Source organism: Meleagris gallopavo, chromosome 2 (genome assembly GCF_000146605.3).
Source record: "Meleagris gallopavo isolate NT-WF06-2002-E0010 breed Aviagen turkey brand Nicholas breeding stock chromosome 2, Turkey_5.1, whole genome shotgun sequence".
In the NCBI taxonomy this organism is placed as follows: Eukaryota; Metazoa; Chordata; class Aves; order Galliformes; family Phasianidae; genus Meleagris; species Meleagris gallopavo.
This window is the reverse complement of record NC_015012.2, coordinates 47,600,224-47,619,742: the sequence shown is the minus strand read 5'-3', so window position 1 is coordinate 47,619,742 and position 19,519 is coordinate 47,600,224. Positions and strand designations below refer to the sequence as shown.

At 38.8% G+C, this 19,519-nt stretch overlaps 1 protein-coding gene across 1 annotated transcript in view; it reads right to left on the bottom strand.

Moving 5' to 3' along the window:
• MTHFD1L (methylenetetrahydrofolate dehydrogenase (NADP+ dependent) 1 like) overlaps positions 1 to 19,519 on the bottom strand; it is a 137,535-nt gene that overhangs the window by 48,854 nt on the left and 69,162 nt on the right. Inside the window, 4 exon segments of the mRNA XM_019612906.2 lie at positions 10,615 to 10,792; positions 11,198 to 11,298; positions 12,209 to 12,250; positions 13,918 to 14,057. Coding sequence (XP_019468451.1) covers positions 10,615 to 10,792; positions 11,198 to 11,298; positions 12,209 to 12,250; positions 13,918 to 14,057 — 461 coding nt within the window.

Here is a 19,519-nt window from a genome sequence, read left to right as displayed (position 1 = left end):
GCCTCAAAATATTTCAAACTAATTTGACAGCAGTACAATTACTATGCCCTCCTTCCAGGAACCATAGCTGCAGTTGCCAAACAGGCTGCAGCATAGTTCTGGCTAACATCACAACAGACTGCTTTAATGAAGGTGGTGGCACTCTGTCTCCCAGCATGTGCTATGTATTTTGTATGATCAAGTCTGAGCTGGACAGCGGGACTGTTTTCTACAGATATATATATATTTTTTTTATAATAAATAAGCATAATTTTGGATAATTTTCAGCATCCACACCTCAATTTTTGCAAATTTAACCTGAAAAGAATCACCAGTTGGGAAACATGCAAGAATGTGAATGTCAAACAAAACTTCTTCTGAAACTGCCACATGCTTTTGCAAGGAATGTACATACAAGAGGGTGAGGCAATGCACTTGATGTTATGAAAGAGTTTGAGCTTATTTACCTTCACAACAATCACAGATGAGTCCTGGCTAAGCACAGGTCAGACAGAAATCAGCAGGGAGGCACAGCTGCTCTATACACATTAACACAGCCCATGCATGTGCACAGTGTTAGACATGCTTCCTTCCTGAAGTTTCAGGAGTAGGCAGAGGAGTACACTACACTATGCTAAGGATCCACCTGTTTCCTAGTATTTAGTGGGATTTTTAAGAGATCATCTATTTAGATTCACAAGCGTAAAAGCATTTCGAGCTAAAAAGTTCTCTGTATTTAGCGAGCAGTTTTGTTGTATAATTTCATTTAACTTAATGAAGTAGTTAAAGCCACATGATAATTTATATGAGAAATAAAAATTCATTTCAGTTGAAATTGACATACTGGTATTTACTAGAAAAGGAGCCTTAATAACTGACATGGCAGAAGTCTGGATGTTTACAGGACATGCATAGAAACAATTCTAGGTTGTTCTTATCTCGTTTTTAAGGGTAAGTTTAGGGTTAGGTTTTCAACAATTGTTGATTAATCACAATTGAAGTACTTTCATTGATGGGAACAGAGATCCACCCTGTATAACAATGCTTCATAGTGCTAGCTTGTATGGAAAAATTGTTTAGTTGAACTCAAAGGAGCTGAAAAATAATTTAGCGTCTAAATCTTTAAGATACTTTAAGCAGCATTTCTGCTCCAAAGATACCAGACTGTTCTAAAACTCTTGTGAGCTACCTACTCATAACATACCTTGGTCAAATACCTGCCAGCAGAAGCCATGCATCTCGAGTATTTAGAAAAAAATAAGTCTTACTGTATCTCTCATGCATTTTTTCTGATTATTTTCTGCAATAGACTAGGATATTCTTCAACTAGTTGTTCATTCAACAACTAGTTGTTCAGATAGACTGTGGAGACTCCTTTCTTGGAGATCTTCAAAATTCATGTGGACATGGTCCTGGGCAGCCTGTTCGAGATGTGTTTGACCAATTGACCTTGAGAGGTCACTTCCAATCTCAATCATCTGCACCACTGCATCATCTGCGCTGATGCACCTGTGGACCCTCAACCAACAATCTTTATAAAAGAAGAATGAAAAGTCTGGCCTGGATGGTGCGTGCAGAACTGCATTCTTAAAACACCAACTTAGCTCTACAGCCCTTCTGCTGACTGGACAGATATGATGACAATGATATTTATAAAATATGCAGACAATGAAAGTGTCTAAAATACACAAGATTTAGGATCTGCACTAAAAGCTGTTCTTCTTTCATTTCCTTTAAGGAAGGTTGTGAATATTTTGCAATGAAGCACATTTAAGCAGTGAAGAGGAGATGGCTACACAATAGACAATATGAATTTAAAGAAAATTTGACTTTTATAGGTAGCAACTATATATTAACGTAAACAATGACAGAATTAGAGCACCTTCAGAGAATTCCTTTCAAATTCAGTTTCAGCTTCTCAGGAAAATGGCAGCATGAAATGCTCAAGGTAAATTTATACTGAATGTAAGAAGGTGCTACATGGTCACATCGTACAAGCGTCTGCTAATGGCTAAGTAGTTTTGATGTTGCTCTGAGAAGTAACTGATCATCCCAGCCCTGCTCAAGGCAATGTGTATTTCTGAAATCTCACACATGAAGAGCTTCCAAAGCCATATGCTTCCTCTGAGGCAAGCACAACTATGCATGTTTGTTGAGGCTACCAAGCATCTACACCATAAATAGGATTATCTCTTTGTCTAAAGCTTTACAGGTGCTAGCTACAGCAAAGGTACACAAACCGCTTTCACAAAAACAGCATCTGTGTAGTGGTACAATTCATTATATGATAGAGTACAATCAAACTAAGAAATCAACAGTAATAAAGAGTGAAGCATGTCATTCTCAAGACTGAATTGACTATCCAAGATTAAATCACATCAGTTTCATCATTCAGACATGCTGCTACTTCCAGGCCATTCCCTTACAGGAAGAGATGTTAGAATGAATTGGTGCTGTTTATTACTATTATGTTCTTTCTTCCAACATTATCAACGGCATACTTACACCACAAGGTACCATAATAAAGCCTTCATTCTTGTTAGCCTTTTCTAACATTTCTTTCATTTTTCATCTCTTCTTCACAGCAGACTGTGAATTATCATTTTTCCACAAGAAGTTTGATGAGTATTTCCAAGGACATCAGAACTTCTTGCACAGCCTCACCTTGTTCCTCCCTCCCCAGGCTGCTCACACTCACTGTTGTGCCAGTACAACCTAGAGAGCAGCACCACTGTTTTGTAGCTGCACATAGTAGAGAAAGTAATCCAGGAAAAAAATACACCTATCTTAAATCAATACACAGAACCACTTAACTATAAAGAGAAAGCCAGTATAAAGCAGAGGTACAGAGATAGCTAAAATGCCATTGCTATGGAAAGAAATGCTCAGTGTTCTTGAGAAAGATCACAGGAGTGAGCGGGTACCACAAGTGTATTGAGACAGGGATACTATGCTAGGACTGTAACTCCTATCATCAGTCCTGATGCCATCAGTCAGTATCATGTGAAATGATAAGGCCATAATACCAGGGACTATGCTTGGGATTTCCATCTTTTGCATCCTAATCTGGACATCTGACTTCAAGGTGTTTGGCTACTGGAGAAAGGAGTTCATCTTTTTAACTCACCATACACTAATCTCAGGGACTGCTAAAAACAACCTCTGGTCCTTCCTTCCTACTGCATTAAACATTCCTCCTGACTCTTCCCCACCAAAATAAGATTCAGCAGAAAATGGTCTCTGAAAAAAACATTTTTTTGAGCCAACATCTGCAAGTCTGTAGTCAGTCTTTTTTCTGCAAGGTCTTAGCAAAGCTTACGGCTACTCTGATAAGCAGTGGTGTTATATCGCTTAAATTGAATACTTGTAGACAGTGCAACGCTGTCTGAAAGAATCTCTTCATGTCATACAATATAAATATTTAAAACTAATTTATTCCCTCAGAAAACCTGTGATTTGCTGAAAAATATGCATTTAAACATAGAATATATAAAAGCCGCTGCACTACCACTCATAAATTTTGACATTGCATGCTTCAAGTTTTATAAAGATTGACTTTAGTCCTACCGCCTATAATACTGTCACTGTTTTACTTAAGAAGTCACCAACCTCTGGATTTGTTGTTCCTGAACTGCACGTGCTTTAGCAGAAATTCTTAAAATGGTTTAAAATTCAAGGCAGTGGCACTTTTTTTTAATTTAAAATTTCAAATAATGCATTCCCTGAAAGCAATAATAAAGAATCACTGGTTGACTAAGTGAAATAGTATGCAGACATCCCTCATTCCTCTTCTTGGGAACAGTGCCAAATGAAAACATATGATGGGAGTATGGCTGAAGGTGCTGTGTGGGGTGACAGAGTGCAGCACTAAAACAATACTGACTCTGCACATTCAAACTCCTACTTCTAGCTTTTCCCTTGGATAAAATAAAAACACATTTATTAAAATATCTGTATATTCTGGTTCCAAAAGACCTGTGCCTGACAGAAGGATTCCCAAATCTCTAGCACTCCTCTTCCTTTGTTGGCACAAGACAAGATTTTGTTTTTTAATTTGCAGAAAAGCATATTCAGTCAAGTTAAATGGTTTATGAATCGACACCTAAGCCTGTGGCCTCAGAGATTTATTTTCCAACTTTGAAATCCCAGCTGTGCCTAAGACAGTTTCTTTATACAAAGAATAGGAAAATAACAAAAACAAACACAGAAGTGCAGTGTTGCCAAGAGATTACACATACCAAAAAGATAGAGTGAATCAAAGACAGCTTCCAGTTTCAGAACAGTCAATTCAGTGGAAAAAAAAGTGTCCAGAGTCCACCACAATCTTTTTGATGGGAATGAGAGGAGAGGCTGGTATAGCCCCATGAAATTCCTCTTTAATGTGGCTTTGTTGCTAAATGGCACACTAGCAATGGGTTGGGGGAAATAGCGTAAGAACTAGCATACCCCGGAAGGCAGCACAGTCTACGTTTCAAGACGAAAAATGATCTTCATTGGCTATTAGTAAAAGTTTCAGTGAGGAGCATATATAATTTTATTTATCCCCACTCTAGCAGTATTTAGGAACCTTCAGTTTTGTCCATTCAAGACAGAAGAACAGAGGGATGGATTAGATGCTTAGATATCAGTAGAAGGAGAAGAAAATATTTCCCCACCACTTAATTGCACTGGAATTAAAAAGACAATTATTTTGCAAATAGACAAATGCTCTGCTGTAGGTCATTTCTCTGAAGCTCAGTGTCCTCAAACGAAAGGCCTTCAAGTCCTCCTTGACCCTGTTCTCCTCTTCAAACCACTGTCCTCGAGTACGCGCATCACAACTCATTCTTGTTATTGAAGCCCATTGGTGGTGGATGGGAGAGAAGCTAATGCATGCACAACTACTGCTGTCAGTTTCTTCTGTTCTGATGCTACCTTTAAGTCCCCTGTAACTGACCCATCATCTCTGACAGCTGAAGCTACGACTGAAAGAAATGAGCCCACATCGTTTTGCCACAGTGTGACAGAGACAGGCAAAACCATGGCGCTGAAAGGATCAAGATTTGCCTGTTATTACCATGATCCCAGAAGGGGAAGAGAAATACAAGTGCTGAAGTTGCTAACTGCTTCAATTCCTCTCACAGAAGTGCTACTAAGCCTCATGCCTCACATACGGACTCAAGATGACAGAGATCTCCTTTGTTCAGTAGACTGGCCAGGATATTCATTGCGCTCAGCCAAAATATTTGTGTTACCAACTTCCACAATTAATCTTGTAATATTTTTACCTGATGACATAGAGGTTACTTCTAAAGTAATGCCTCCTATTTATTTCCATAGGAATTAAAACAAAGAGCACAGTGATAGCATTTGATGGACCAAATTCTCAGACAGAAAACACTATTTTTCAACATAGTCACCACCATTAGCTATGCATTTTCACCAGCCATGGACAAGAGCCTGCATGCTGCGCTTGTAAACTTCTGCACCAGTAGAGGTGACCCATTTCTGCTGTTGCCATTGCTGGAACTCACCACCCACTCTCAAAGTGCTCACACCCACTTCTTGGTCACCATCAAAGTTCAGCAAGCACCGATGAATGTCAGAGGGTGCCATTTTTTTCCGTAAGGAGGAATTCAGTTCCACACCTTTGCTTCATGTGCACTTCCATGTTAGACACTATTTATCAGACTGCCCCTCTGCTCACAGAAACAACATGCAATGGAATATTGGGAGAAGGTTCAACTACTGTCATACCACCATCATCTGCCTCATGGGCCAACAGATTAAAATGGGGGGCATTACTTTTGGAGCAGCATTTGTATTAACTAAAGGCAGAGCACTGGCAAAAATAGATGTCATTTTGGAATGGACGTCATCAACTTGGAAGACTGGAACAAGCCCTTCTTCTCACTCTCTTTTGTGACCTTTATGATTTTTTATTTAGTTTTCAATGCAGCATACATGCAGTGATTCAAGGCTCCACCATTTGCCATGTCAGTCTTCTAAAGGTACAATGCCAAACCCCTGACTATCCAGATTTACTGATCCTGTCTTCATTTTCCCCTGATTGAGAAGGCCTCTCTGCAGTCTTGTGAGAGTTCAACACAGAGAAAGCAGAAGAGGCCCCAAGCATTCCCCTTCTAAAAGCACGGAAATTTCAATGCACTGCATAGTGAAAGAAGGCAGGTTCCTCAACTGTCATGGATGAACAAGGAATATAACTCAGAATATAGCCCTCCCTACTCTGCTCTCACCTCCCTTCCCCCAAAAAACACTGAAACCAGAGAAATTTGGGAATAGGATGCATATGTTTCCATCCTCTTCTATCCTCGCCTTAGTTATCTAAACTTATTTCTAATGGGTCAGACAACTTTGAGTAATAGCATTCTGCTGCAACTTAAAGATCCATACTTCAAGAAAAGTGAACCCAGAAAGGAAGTCAACAGTGATAAGAGAGTTGATTATTTGATATTTTCCATATGTAACATGAATATATGTATGTTTTTTAAAAGCACAGATCATTTCATAGAGAATTCAAGAGGCCTTTAAAAGAAACCCATCCTCCAAGCGTTAAAGAGAAATGTTTAGTAAGAAACCAATTTGACAATAAAATAAGAAGGAACAGTTTTCATTAGGGGAAACATCCGTATTAAATTCACACACTGCTACAGTGCTTATTACAACCACTGCTAATAATCATTTAAAATGTTGTAAATTCAGAAGCCTATCAAATAAAACATCTCATCCTTGCTCCAGAACAACCCTCCCACTACAGTGAGTCCTAATACATGGCATATTGTATCTGCTTATGCCTGTTTCTCATACTTCTCAAGTGACAACAGTTGGACTTATTTGTCAAATGTTGCTTCTTGCATTTGATACTGCCCTCAAAATATGCTTGAAGCTTCTTATGTTCTTAATTCAACTCCTGACAAATATTTGTTCATCTATTAAAAATGAACCCTTGCTAAAATCAAAAATATTTTAAAACAGTAAAAACATCAGCTAGTTGGGTAAAAACAAAAGCTTGCCTACTTAGAGAAATAAAGAAAATGTGATAAGTAATCTAAAAGGGGCTTGCACATCACTGTGTCACATAGAGACACTGGCCGTGGACACACTCCCATCACTCAGCAACAACCAAAACATCAGTGTGCTATTAATCCTGTCTTGGCTTAAACCAAGTCATTGACTGAGATGCTTTGAGAAATATAACCACACTACACAGTTCTCTGATAAGGATAGCATGCTGTGATGCTCAACAGGACCACTTTGTTGAGCCTTGAGTCTGGAGTCAATACAACTGCGTTGTGTCCAATGTCCAAAACTGCTCATTCAGCACATGCCTGGGTATTGCTGAAGAACATGTGTGAATGTATGAACATACCTCATGATTCAGGAAAAAAAAAAGAAAATCCTCTCTCTTTTTTTTTTTTACCAGCATTTGACAGATACAGGAAAGATGTTCTTCTCACATGATATATACTTGTGAACACCTTTCAGCCTTTATTTTCCGATAGATCTGGAAATTACATAAAACACTACAAATAGATACACATCATTTCGGAGAAAATTCAAAGAGAGCTCAGTTGACCTGGACTACTCTGTAATTAGAAGCCAGACTAACAGTAATACAGCTTGATGCAGACATTGATCTGACTAGTAAAAACAATTTTACATATAGGGGAGTTAGGATTTTGTTTTTAAATTATCCAGGGTAATGCCTTCTTGAAAACGCTGAATGAATCTATCACAGTGTCTATCTTTTCCAAAAGTGGTTTGTGCTGCTGGGATTTGTTCTAATTATAGCTAAAGGACTTACTGGAGACATGGATTAAAAGGAAGACTAGAGTAATCTTGTAGAGACAGACAGAGATATGAATGAAGCAGTAGTGGTCTTATGCAGAATATTTCCCTCTTCAACATTCCACAAGGAAAAGAAGAAAACTGCAAACCTCATTAAACTGGAGGCAACCAGGTCCTGAAAGTATTCAAGTAACTGGATAAATGCAGAAATTGCTGAAAAGGGCCAGAATTATGTGCTTGCACTTACACACCCTTTTAGGCACAATGATGAGGGAATATATGTCTGAACCCCATCTTACAACCTCTTCTGTTTCTTCACTTTTCTGTCATAGGTACCCCTCTGAACAGTAGAATTCAGACCTCAAAATTGCAACATCAAAAAACCCTATTACTCTCATAATTAACATCTGGGCAGGCTGACTTGGAAGAGACAGTTTCTTTCATGTTTCTGTGAGCACAGTGTGCAAATGATCTAGTTTACCTCAAAATGGATAGCACTGCTACTTCACTCTCCTGCCTCCGATTGCTTCAGTCCCTATCCTTTGCCCAGTAAGGATGAAACAGAAGCCCAAACTTTACTTTTTACTGTTTTTGTTGGCCTGAATTTAGACTTTTACAGTATTTTAAGATTTTTATGTGTTTTTATAAAATCTCTTCAACATATTTTTGAGGCTTATAATATGCGTGTTCAGTTATGTGATTTCAAGGTGATGTAAAGATGTGATTCATTCCCTCTGTGCTACAATCACACTACATATGCAACCCAGCACAAGAAGATGTGCCTGGAAAGGACATTAAAGTAGAAATTAATCTCATTTTGTTCCTTCACAGATGCAGTGACCAGCCCTGCCAATCATTTCTACTCATTCATATCACAGGATTTTTAGTTATATAGAATATAGGAGATTAAATATGGAATTAATCAAATGTTAACGTAGTACCTCTGTAACAAAAGTGTCCTATGGGGAAAAGTATTACATGTATTTCTGAATTAAACTTCAAAAAAAATATATATATATATCATTATTCAAAGATCATAAAATGATATCCTTAGTTTCCAGTGCATCTCATTAAGGACAAACTCAGAAAGGCAGAAATATTGTACAGTTTGGCTATAAAAATGTTCCATAGGCAATAAGCCCTGAATGGATTCCATAGCCCTTAAAATCCCAAGTTGCTGCCATTGATTCCATGAAGGCAGTTTGTAACACTAATAAGAGTTGGCTGGATTGACATTTGTGAAAATAGTGGGAGAGATGAAGAGAAGAAGTAAGACGGGTGCAACAGTTATGTAATATGTATCAAGAAGGAGACAAACTGAAGAGCAGGGCATATCTACCTCTGACCGAACTTTTTTACTAGAAAGTAGAATCAAAATAGAAACTTTCAGCCACTTAAAAAGAAAGAAGCAGAAGTTCAACTGTTAATAATTAGTACTCAACTTTCCTAAAGAAAATAAGTAGCACTGATAACTGGGGCATAGGATCTGAAATTTGACAAGAGCTTCCTTGGTGCCAGAGAAATCTATTTTGCCACCCAAATTTGAAACAACCATATTCGGATAGATAGGAAGGACCTAAGAAATTGGTTGTGCAACTTTCTAGGCAGTACGTCCCTTTACATTTTCTGCCTGCATCCAGCAGAGCTACTGGGAGTTCAGGCGGTCCTTCCTTGCAAGCTGCTCCTCCCGACAGGCTCACTTTGTTGTGATGTTACTTTGCAGAGGACTGCAATAACAAAGGCTCTCAGGCATGGATAGAGCATCATCTCCATCAGACACAGAATTGAAACCTGGACCACGCTATGCTTTGTTAGATTATCTAACAACTATGCATGTTAAACACAAAGCCCAGGCAAGGATCAGAGGAATATTCAATGGCAGGCGGAACCCTAGTGATGTAATTAGTGAGAAAACCTAATCAGTGAAAATTAGAGCACTGTGAATCAATTGTTTCCCTAAGACCAGTCAAAGGGTACAATATGCCACCATTGTCCCTGGTGAGAAACCAACGCAGATGAATCAATGGGAAGACTCTTTCCTCTGAAAACTTCACAAACTGAAGGGGCAACAGAAGTACAGGACTCATTATGGGATGCAGCAAAAGTAGCTCTTTGGGACCAAATAAAACTTAAAAAATTAATAAATATGGGATTTTGAAGGGGAGAGCAGGAGCAGAGCTGTGTGTGCCAGCAGCAGGCTGAGCTGTGAGCCCCAGAGGCTCCTGGGTGCTGGTGACACAGTGGGAGCAGGGTAGGGCCCAGTGCCAACAAGAGTGACCCTTGTGGTGTGGGACTGTATTGCACCAGTAGGCTCTAGTCCTGACCAGCAGGAGGGGAGCAGCACGACCGAGTCACTCAGGCTTCATCTGAGTGCTGTGCAGTGCAGCTGAGTGCTGGTGAAGACAGTGCTTCTGTGTTAGCCTCCGTGCCTGGTGCACACATGCTCTAACGTTTCTTACAGGGTATGAGTTGCTTCAGAGAATCAGAAATCACTGCACTACCCATGACTGTGAGACAGTAAATATAATTACAGGTGATTGTCAAGAAAATCATCATACAGGATCTTTGTGAAGTTTCCCACAATAGTTGCGGAAGTTCTACCTACAAATATATTTTTATGCTAAATATAAGTTTACCAAAATATGATTTAATGCACTAAGTAATGAGCACTACAAATATTATCCACTACTGATCAGACAAGCAGCAGATTGCTCATTCTCTCCTGTCTTTGTGACTTTAAGCCAAGCCAAGCCACTTTCCAGGCATGCTAGATAGCTTTGTTGCAATGTTCTTGTTTTAAATCCAATATCAATGCAGCATGCATTCATTAAAATAAAATAAACTTACCTCCAAGCCATAGAGATACTTGAAACTGCTTTTCTGATTGGCTGCCTTTTCCACAGCTTGAGCTAATTTTACTGCTCCTCTACCACCATCCGACCAGTGATTGCAGGGTACAGCATCAAATGCTCCAGACTGCTTTGCAATCTTACACACAAGATCAACCTCAGCAGGCGAGTCAGTTCTGCCAACCAAACAGTTCTGTTTTGTTTAATTACTTCTATTTTATGATCTTAAACACTTAGACTTACTATGTATCAGCAGTTGTACAGCAAATTTTTAAATAAGTTTACATATACACAGCATATTTATGTACAGCATATGAATTTACATTTCAAGAACATTTGTTAAAATTGTTGTAACTGATTAACATGAATGTTGATACCTCCATAACATTATATACCTTTTGTAATTTTAAACCTTAAGAACAAGCTAAGGATTCAAAGGATATTAATGATGGAAATTAATAATAATTCTTCAGTGGTTACTCTTCTTTGTGCCAAAGCTGCTTCATTCACAAATCAAGAAAAAGAAGTGTGAAATTCGATCTGTGGATTTACTTACAAGAGTAATGAAAAAACAAACTTACTTGAAGACATTTAGAGCAACCACAACGGGAACCCCAAAGAGTTGAGTAATTTGGATCTGTTTCTGAAGGTTACAGCAGCCATCAGCTACCAGCTGGAGGTTCTATGCAATTAAATACAAAGTAATGGAAATGGTCAGATTCATCAAGCCAGTTCCAACCAAAGAATTTTCCATAAATTAAACTGAATGTAAACAGTGCTGATCAAGACAGTTGTGGGCAAGTAAAATGCTTCCAGACAAAACACTTTGGTATTTATTAATTCTTCTTTAAATTAATAAGTATCAGACATAATTAAGTGTCTACGCAGCATCCAGAATTTGTACATGATTGCATTGCTTTTTTCTGGGACATGAGAAGACAGTGCAGCTGATGGCTGGCTATCAGTTGATACAGATGATACCAAAAAATGGTCTCTGAGCAGGTTTACATAAGCCTATTCCACTTCCCTTTCTACTTTGACCAAAGGCTTCCCTGGAGATTCCTAGAAATACCATTGACACAGGTGTTGCCAAAACTGGTCACAAGGGTGTAGATGTTAAAACACCAGAGGACAACAAAGAGACAAAGAAAACAAACCTGAAGAATCCACTCTTGTTTGAAGAGTGATTGCCAAGGTCATATTCAACCTGCTGTTTAATAAAAGTGCTAAGCTGCCATGAATTTCAGGGAGTGTCTTTGACCCCTGCACCACTTGGCCCCTGCACTGCTGTGAATGCCAGAACTGCTTGAGTCTACCTGATGGATTAGAAGAGCTAATCAGTCTGAAAACTTAATGGTCCTGGAAAATGTACTGAAAAGTTATATTTCAGCTGGTTCAGTTCCTCAGTACAATCTACCATGCAGTCACACACATAGCACACACAAGAAGGATAACACCAAGTGTCTGGGGAAAGTTCAAATGGCTTTAATTGTTGGCAATGCTCATTAAAGGTATTTACTGAGTGTTAGTATTAGAGCATGTTATGGTCAAACCCGAGGCTTCTCCAAAAGCTTTATAAAAGCTCCTCTTACCTCTTCTGTGTATTCTTTTTTCAGAGGAGCACCTGCAGATACCTGCAATGGTAATTCAAGTCACCATAAATTTAATAAAATATATCACAACTCTAAACAGATGGAAATGCACTGTTGCTTATTTTCTATACCACCTGAAAGTATAAACATTGTACAAATGTCACAGTTTGATTGCAGCCTCTATTTTATTAGAAGTTACACTGATACAAGGAGAGTAGTAAAACCTCCCATTGCACCTAAAACAGCAAGAATCAGCAACTAGTTGTAGAAGATTTATTAGAGAACGTAACGGCAAGGTCGCAGGTGCGACCCTGCACATAGCAGGGGGGTTGAAACTAGATGATCACTGTGGTCCTTTTCAACCCAGGCCATTTCTGTGACTGTGATTCTATAACCCTGTTCTACATGCAATGCAAAGACAATGGAAAACAATTTCCAACAGTTGGCTAAAGGAATATCTAACATAGACAGTCTGAAGAGGAACATCTTTTCTGGGGGTGATGTAATTATTGACAATAGCAAGAAATTGCATGTAAGTAACTTACTTTGCTGAGAAGCAAAAAGGTATACAGATATAGAGTATGTCTGGAGCCAAATAGATCGGACGTCGTCACTTTTGTTCCAGGCATTGGTCTTGGTCCATGGCAGTTAAAGTACCCATCACTCTGGGTGCCTCTATGATGTATTACACAACTAAATGAAATCTCTACTCAAAAATAGAGATCACTAAAAAGTCATTCAAGTAATGTATTTACTAGACTGAGCGATAAAGCACAAGAAATGCTCCTCCGTGTATAAAGACAAATTATTTTAATATTTATTTTAAAATAAATAGAATTTCCATTAGAAGTAGTCTAAAATGATAGAAAGTTATAAAATTATGTCAACTTTAAAGACTGAAAAAGGGAAATCTCTGTTCTGTGAGAGGATTCGCTATAAGAACGACCACACAGTCCACAGTTTTGTAGCTGTGAAGGAAGTTCTAGAATTTTTACTCAGATTGTTTTCCTAGCAGCATCATTCTCTTCCATGCTGCTGAGCAGAACAGTATTTTTAGGAGTTTATTCTCCGTTTGGCTAGCAGAGTTCACCTTAATTACATGACTTTGGAGTAATTCTAGGATCAGTAATCTATACAAGTGTCACTTTGGCTTGAAGAGCAAAAATTGATACACTGCTGACTTTAGGTACACCATGGAAACACTTGCACACTTGCTTCAGTTACTTTAGCATCCCCTGAGCAGACTAAAAAGACAGAATGGGTTCTCATGATTGCCGTGAAAAAATCTCAAAACCTTCTTTAACAACATTCCCTACTTCCATTCACGCACTACAGCTTGAACTCTCTTCTTGTTCCTCCTTATCTGCCAACCTTCCATCTTGCGACTACTTCAGTGCACCTAGAAACACTATTTCAATGTGTGTGAAAAGAAAAAGTATACATTTTTTAGCTTTTTACCCCTCCATGCAACCAAACTTCCCTCTCTTAAAAGATGTAGTACTTCTTCAGAACTTTCATTCCTCCTCTTTCATTTATGTCTTTCCATTCCTGCAGTGCCTCTGGAGGCAGCAACTATATGGTGAGCTAAATGGGAGAATGTATCTAATTAGTGCTCCGCAAACTATCCCTATTATTTCTTAAATGAAGATATTTCACATATTTCAAACTTTACCAATGATTTTGTCTTCAAAGAAAGGTGACAAACTTACACTTGGCCCACCTCCATGCATCTTCAAAGCCCTCACTGTAGCAACAAGTACAACCACACTGGGAACCAAGCCAGAGGCTCTGCATTTGATGTTGAAGAATTTCTCCATCCCAATGTCAGCACCAAAGCCAGCTTCAGTTACTGTTAAACATTAAAAACAAAACAAAACCACACGTAAAACATGCTTTTGGTTAAACGCGGGGGGGATATTCTACATTATCATACAGTGCTTTTAAATATACACCAGTATTCATTTTTGGATAAACTTTCAAACAGAGGTCTATTTATATTACTGAACCTGATTAAAAAACTATTCCCAACTCAGAAATAAATTGTCTTATTCTTGATACGTACAATATACCACCAAAAGTAGTCACATGGTGGGGAGAAATACAAGCAATCCAGTTTAGTTTACATCAAAGTCTTTTACAAACATCTAGCTCACCAAAATGGCTATTTCTGTATAATTAAATTTATTTAAAATGTTTGAAAATTCATATATTTGACTTCCTTACATTATTTCTTCTCCTTCGATTTCACTGAAAATATGTTTCCACCACAACAAATTGATCTAAATTCCACTGGATTTGCTGAACTTTTGGTCATCTCTTTCTTTTGTGGAATGGATGTTTAATTATAAACACAAACCAGCATCTACAGTCATGTATCAGTCTTTATTCTCTATTATTAAAAAGTGAATTATCTAAGAGGACTTTGCACTAATGAGCTGCCAGACATTAATTTAGTGTGACACGGGAAAAAATCTGTGCAGAATTAGGATATGCCAAACTAAGTATTTTTAGTAGAAACAGAGATAAAATAGAAGATAATCTGTATTAAATGACAATCTCTTCAGAGCTAATTTGCTCTGGTTTGTCAAGTATCAATTACTTCAATTGCCTCTTTTGAGATCCCCAAAAGTTGTTCTTACTAGGCAAATATAAGCATACAACAATTCAGAAATTCAAGGAATTAGATTTACTATTGGCTGAAAATTTTCCACTGTAACTATTTCCCACTAGGAAATTTCCCACTAGGAAATTTCCCACTGAGGACATGGGATTAAAGCATGCTGTTGAAAGGTGTGAAGGGGCTTTCAAACAGACAGGCCAGGGTGGTAAAATATGTGCTCCAGAAGCTCCTGGACCTGACTCCAAGCAGGGCCAGTAACATGTCCTCATAAACCCAAACCCCAATCAGCATGCAAAACTCAGTGAACTCCTCTTCAGCCTCTCCCCCTTCCCAGCAGCTGTACTCCCATGCTTTGAAAGGAATCGCAAGCAACTGCCTGATCACTGTAGGGCCTTTGGCATGGCCACAGAGGATGCTTCCAGACCAGCACTGCTGCTGTGGAAGAAGGTCTCTCTGTTGGCAGCTGATGGGCTTTTCAAAGCCCAAGCTTTAGTGCATTTGTCCTCATGCCACTAGCCCCTTCCAGCCCTTTGCTTGGCACAGGCTGAAACAAGGGCCTGCAAGGCTCTGCTCCAATAGAAGAAACCGCTGGGGCTGGGGAAGGAAGCAAGAGCCAGAAAAAAGGACAGTGGGCATAGGGGGAGCAGAAATTTCTTGAGACAGCAGCATAGCAATTATGTCCCCCAACAACACTGTAATAAATGTATTATCTTTTTTTCTGAATAGCCCTGAAAGAATAGACACATCAAACACAGAAGCAACAACAACAACAAAAGGAGTTACACAGACACAATGATTCACAGCAAAGCTAATGTCAGGAGTGATCACGTCTACTTTCCAGTAACCTCCATTCTTCTCCTCCATTCTCTTACACTGCACAAGGTGATTAATGAGAGCTCTGTCAGGCATATATAAGCACAATCCATCTTTAATATAAACAACAGATAAACTACCAAGTACTTGAGAGGGTGGGAAAATAATTTGTCTCTTACAGATGTTGCCAGCATATACACACAGCAGTCTCCTAACATTTTCAAGCAAAGTTTCCAGGGACTTAATCCCTTCCATGACAAGCTTTTATAAGTGCCAATTTTCCTTAGACTTGGGATTCCCCTTTCCCTAACTTTCAGAGAGCAAAAAGCAGGGCTAGCCAGAATGGCACATGCAGCACTTTAGGGCTCCAACGAGGTGCAGACTCCCTTTGCATAGCCCCAAAAGCCTAGGCAAACACCAAGACAACTTATCCGCTTATCTCTACATATATATCTTGATGCTCTGTGATGCTTTCCTTTGATATGGAGGGCAAAATGCAGACTTGCCTAAAGTTGATGCACGCAAACACCCGAGCACTGGAAAAATGAACACAACGTGGGTGTTCAGCAAAGTGACCAGAATGACCGCTGTGAATGGGATTTCTCAATTTGGAGAGAAAAGTCAGTGCTTTCTCAAATTCGAGGAAGGAAATAGGATGCAGTATAAAAGCTGCCTGGATTAAAGCTACTAAGTCCATTTTATTTCCTCTGAGGAATAGGGAGAAGATGGAGTAATATGCCAAGCTATTATATTTTAAAATCTTTGTGCTGAAACACTTAATACAATTACTTTCATACTGTTTCCTGCTTTCAAATTAAAACAACAATGAAAAACTAATACAGACCATCAAGTGGAAGCATCAAGCTGATCTACATCCAGGATTGGTGAGATAAAACAGCTAATGATTTTAAATGAAAGAAGAGGTGTGCAAAGTAATACATGGGTTCTTTTGTTCCTGTTATCATTTCTTGTATATGATTTTTGAAGAGGAGGTAATTACGGTTTGTATGTGTTCTGATGAAGATTTTGGGAACCAACATCTATCTAAGCAGAAGCAAAAATTTGATAAAATATACTTCTAAATATCTATATCTAAAGGGAAGTTTATGATGCAACTCCTACTGCATGTCTGAACAGGGCTGGTTTTTTGCTATTGTTTTAAATTCTTTTATAATTGCCTTTAAGAACGATAGTCTCTTCTGTGTACTTCTCAAAGTACATCAGACAACTAAGAGTGCAGTTATCTCACCAATTGCACTGGTTGAATTCTGGGTGTGGAGCCACTACATCATGCCATGCAACACACCCCAGCCACCAAGCATCCCACCGCCCTGTCCCCTGAGGACCCCCTAAAGCTCTGCTGCCCAGACTGCTGTCTTGCAGGAGGCTTGTTGTAACAGAGACGAGGATGCTGGCATGACATGAATTGCTTGCTTTGATTTCTTCTTGACAAGCACAGTAATTGTGATGAAAGTAAAGGGGTAAATGATTCACCTCCAGCAAGCCCAGAGGAAAAACACAGGTATTTGCAGTTCAGTGCTTGCCTGAGACAGCAATCCTAACGCAACGTAGCCAATGAAGCTCAGGGCTGCTACGTTCCCAGATCTTGCTTTCTGTTGCAAATCTCCCCCTTGCACTAAGTCTGGACAATGATTTAGACAGTACTAAAAGATTAATTTCTGGGCATAATTTTCAGCCTTTACAGCTCTCTGGATTGTCTCGCAACATGGTCACATAAAGTGCATAAGTATCATAGTGAACATCAGAATGACAAAAATTAAAATTACATGTATTGGAAGCACACTACCATTAGTTTACTTTTCATCGTGGCCCATAGGGCAACCAAAAGCTGAGCTCATTCTCACACATCAGAGTAACTCATGGGATCCTGTTTCACAGTAATAGTATGCAAAACACAACAACTGCTACAGAGCTTTCTACAGAACACTTTCACAACATCTAATTGATCCAGTTCAACTACCAAAATAACCAGTAGACCACAGCTTTCATTCACAATAAGAACCTGAAACATGCAAATTAGGTATGAAAGGGGAAGTAAAAGCTCATAAATGTGGAACTGGGCAAAAGAGATGATGAAGTCTGCCGGACAGCACAACATCAGAGCACGGATTTCCTCTCTGCACAATTTATACTGTTGGCTGAAGTCTCTAATTCTACTTCAGAGTTCAGGCAAATGAACAAATTACTCTGATGGTTTTGTTTCTTGTTTGTAATTACCATAACCTCTTGATGGAATTACCGCCATGCTGAACACATCTGGGAATACTTTATCACCTATGCACAACAACAGCTTAAATAGTGTCATGGCTTAAGCAGCTAATTAGATTTCACAGCCATGCCTAATAAAATATGTAATTTTTTTTCCACCAAAAATACATATGTGCTATATCTACACAAAGCACTCCTATAGCAGCTTCACTTTTACCCACTTCTTAAAACCCTTAGAGAAAGTGATTTTTGGAATTTTTATTTTTCCCCTTTATAAGGTTGACAATTAAATTTCATGTAAACTGAGACTAACTTCTAGTGAAAGTAACTTCTCCCTAGTCAGCGCTTTCTATCAATAAATTGATGTCAGAACAAAACATTTTGTACTGTAAAAGGCTAAGTCAGATGCATATACCTGAGGTGAAGCTTTAGGACAAGAACTATGAGTCTGAATTCCTGAACAATGTAAAAGGAAATGGAAACTCTGAGCTGCCATTTACTCCCCATATGTAAACATATCTGTTCTGATGCAGCTGTCTGCTGGTACTCAGGAAAAGAAGAGTTCAAAGTCACAGAAGCACATGAACCGTGAACCTGGAGCTTGAGGCATGCTCACTGTACTGTACCGATATGCTCTTGTTTAAGTGAAAAATGCCAAGGTGCACAACTGCCAAAATAAACTAGGATGGTCTGTGACATCTAACAGGATATCATATCTTTGTTAGTATAGGTAGGGATATCTATTCATTCTGACAGGCAATTTTTCTGATGTGAACAGAAATTATTATGACTGATTTTGGAATGGAACAGATATTTTTCCCTTTCTTACACCCTGCTCCTGGTTTTCCTGTTGATTTTTCTTCTGATGCATTCTCAGATAGCATACAACACTGACACTTGTTCCTATCACCACTGGACACAAAGTCCAACAGCAGAAAACTGCATGTGCCTATATTAAGGCTGAACATTTTTCAGGAAGAAAACAGCTTCAATTGGCTCTGATAGTTACAAGCTGTAGTTTTGCCCACTGTCTCATTGAAGCCTAGGAAAAAATGGAATAGACTGAACCAGCAGATATGGGACCCCCTAACATGCTATTTTGAGCTTCTACTCAGAAACATTTCTTTTTCCAAAAAATGTAGAATCTTAACATTTAAATGCAGTATTAAATGAGGAGTTAAAAGCTATAGCACAACCTCTTGTGGTTAGTCATTTTAAGAACCAATTGCTGTTAGCAGTTAGTGTTTTCAAAGAGCATCCCATGATTAGACAAATGAATATGCATAATAACTTGTGCAGATTATTCCCAGGCTACAGACAGAAAACTAGTAGAAAGTTCACTTTATTTTCTGCAAGCCAGATTGCCAAAGGCAATCTGTAAATCTTGATTTTCTCACAATTAAGGATACAATTTCTATTTGTGGGTTTTACAGGCCTGCTTCTATACGTATGCTGCATATGCTGGATTTAAAATTCAGGGGGCAAAAAATCAAAACTGGAAAACAGAAGAGCTGAGACGAGTGGCACCGTGTGATATAAAGTATGCTCTGCACATCTTCCCAGCTCTGCGTGCCTCCTCCCTCTCTTGAAAATACACAGAAGTGCAACAGATGACTTCTACCTACGCCACACCAATTTAGGGCATGGTC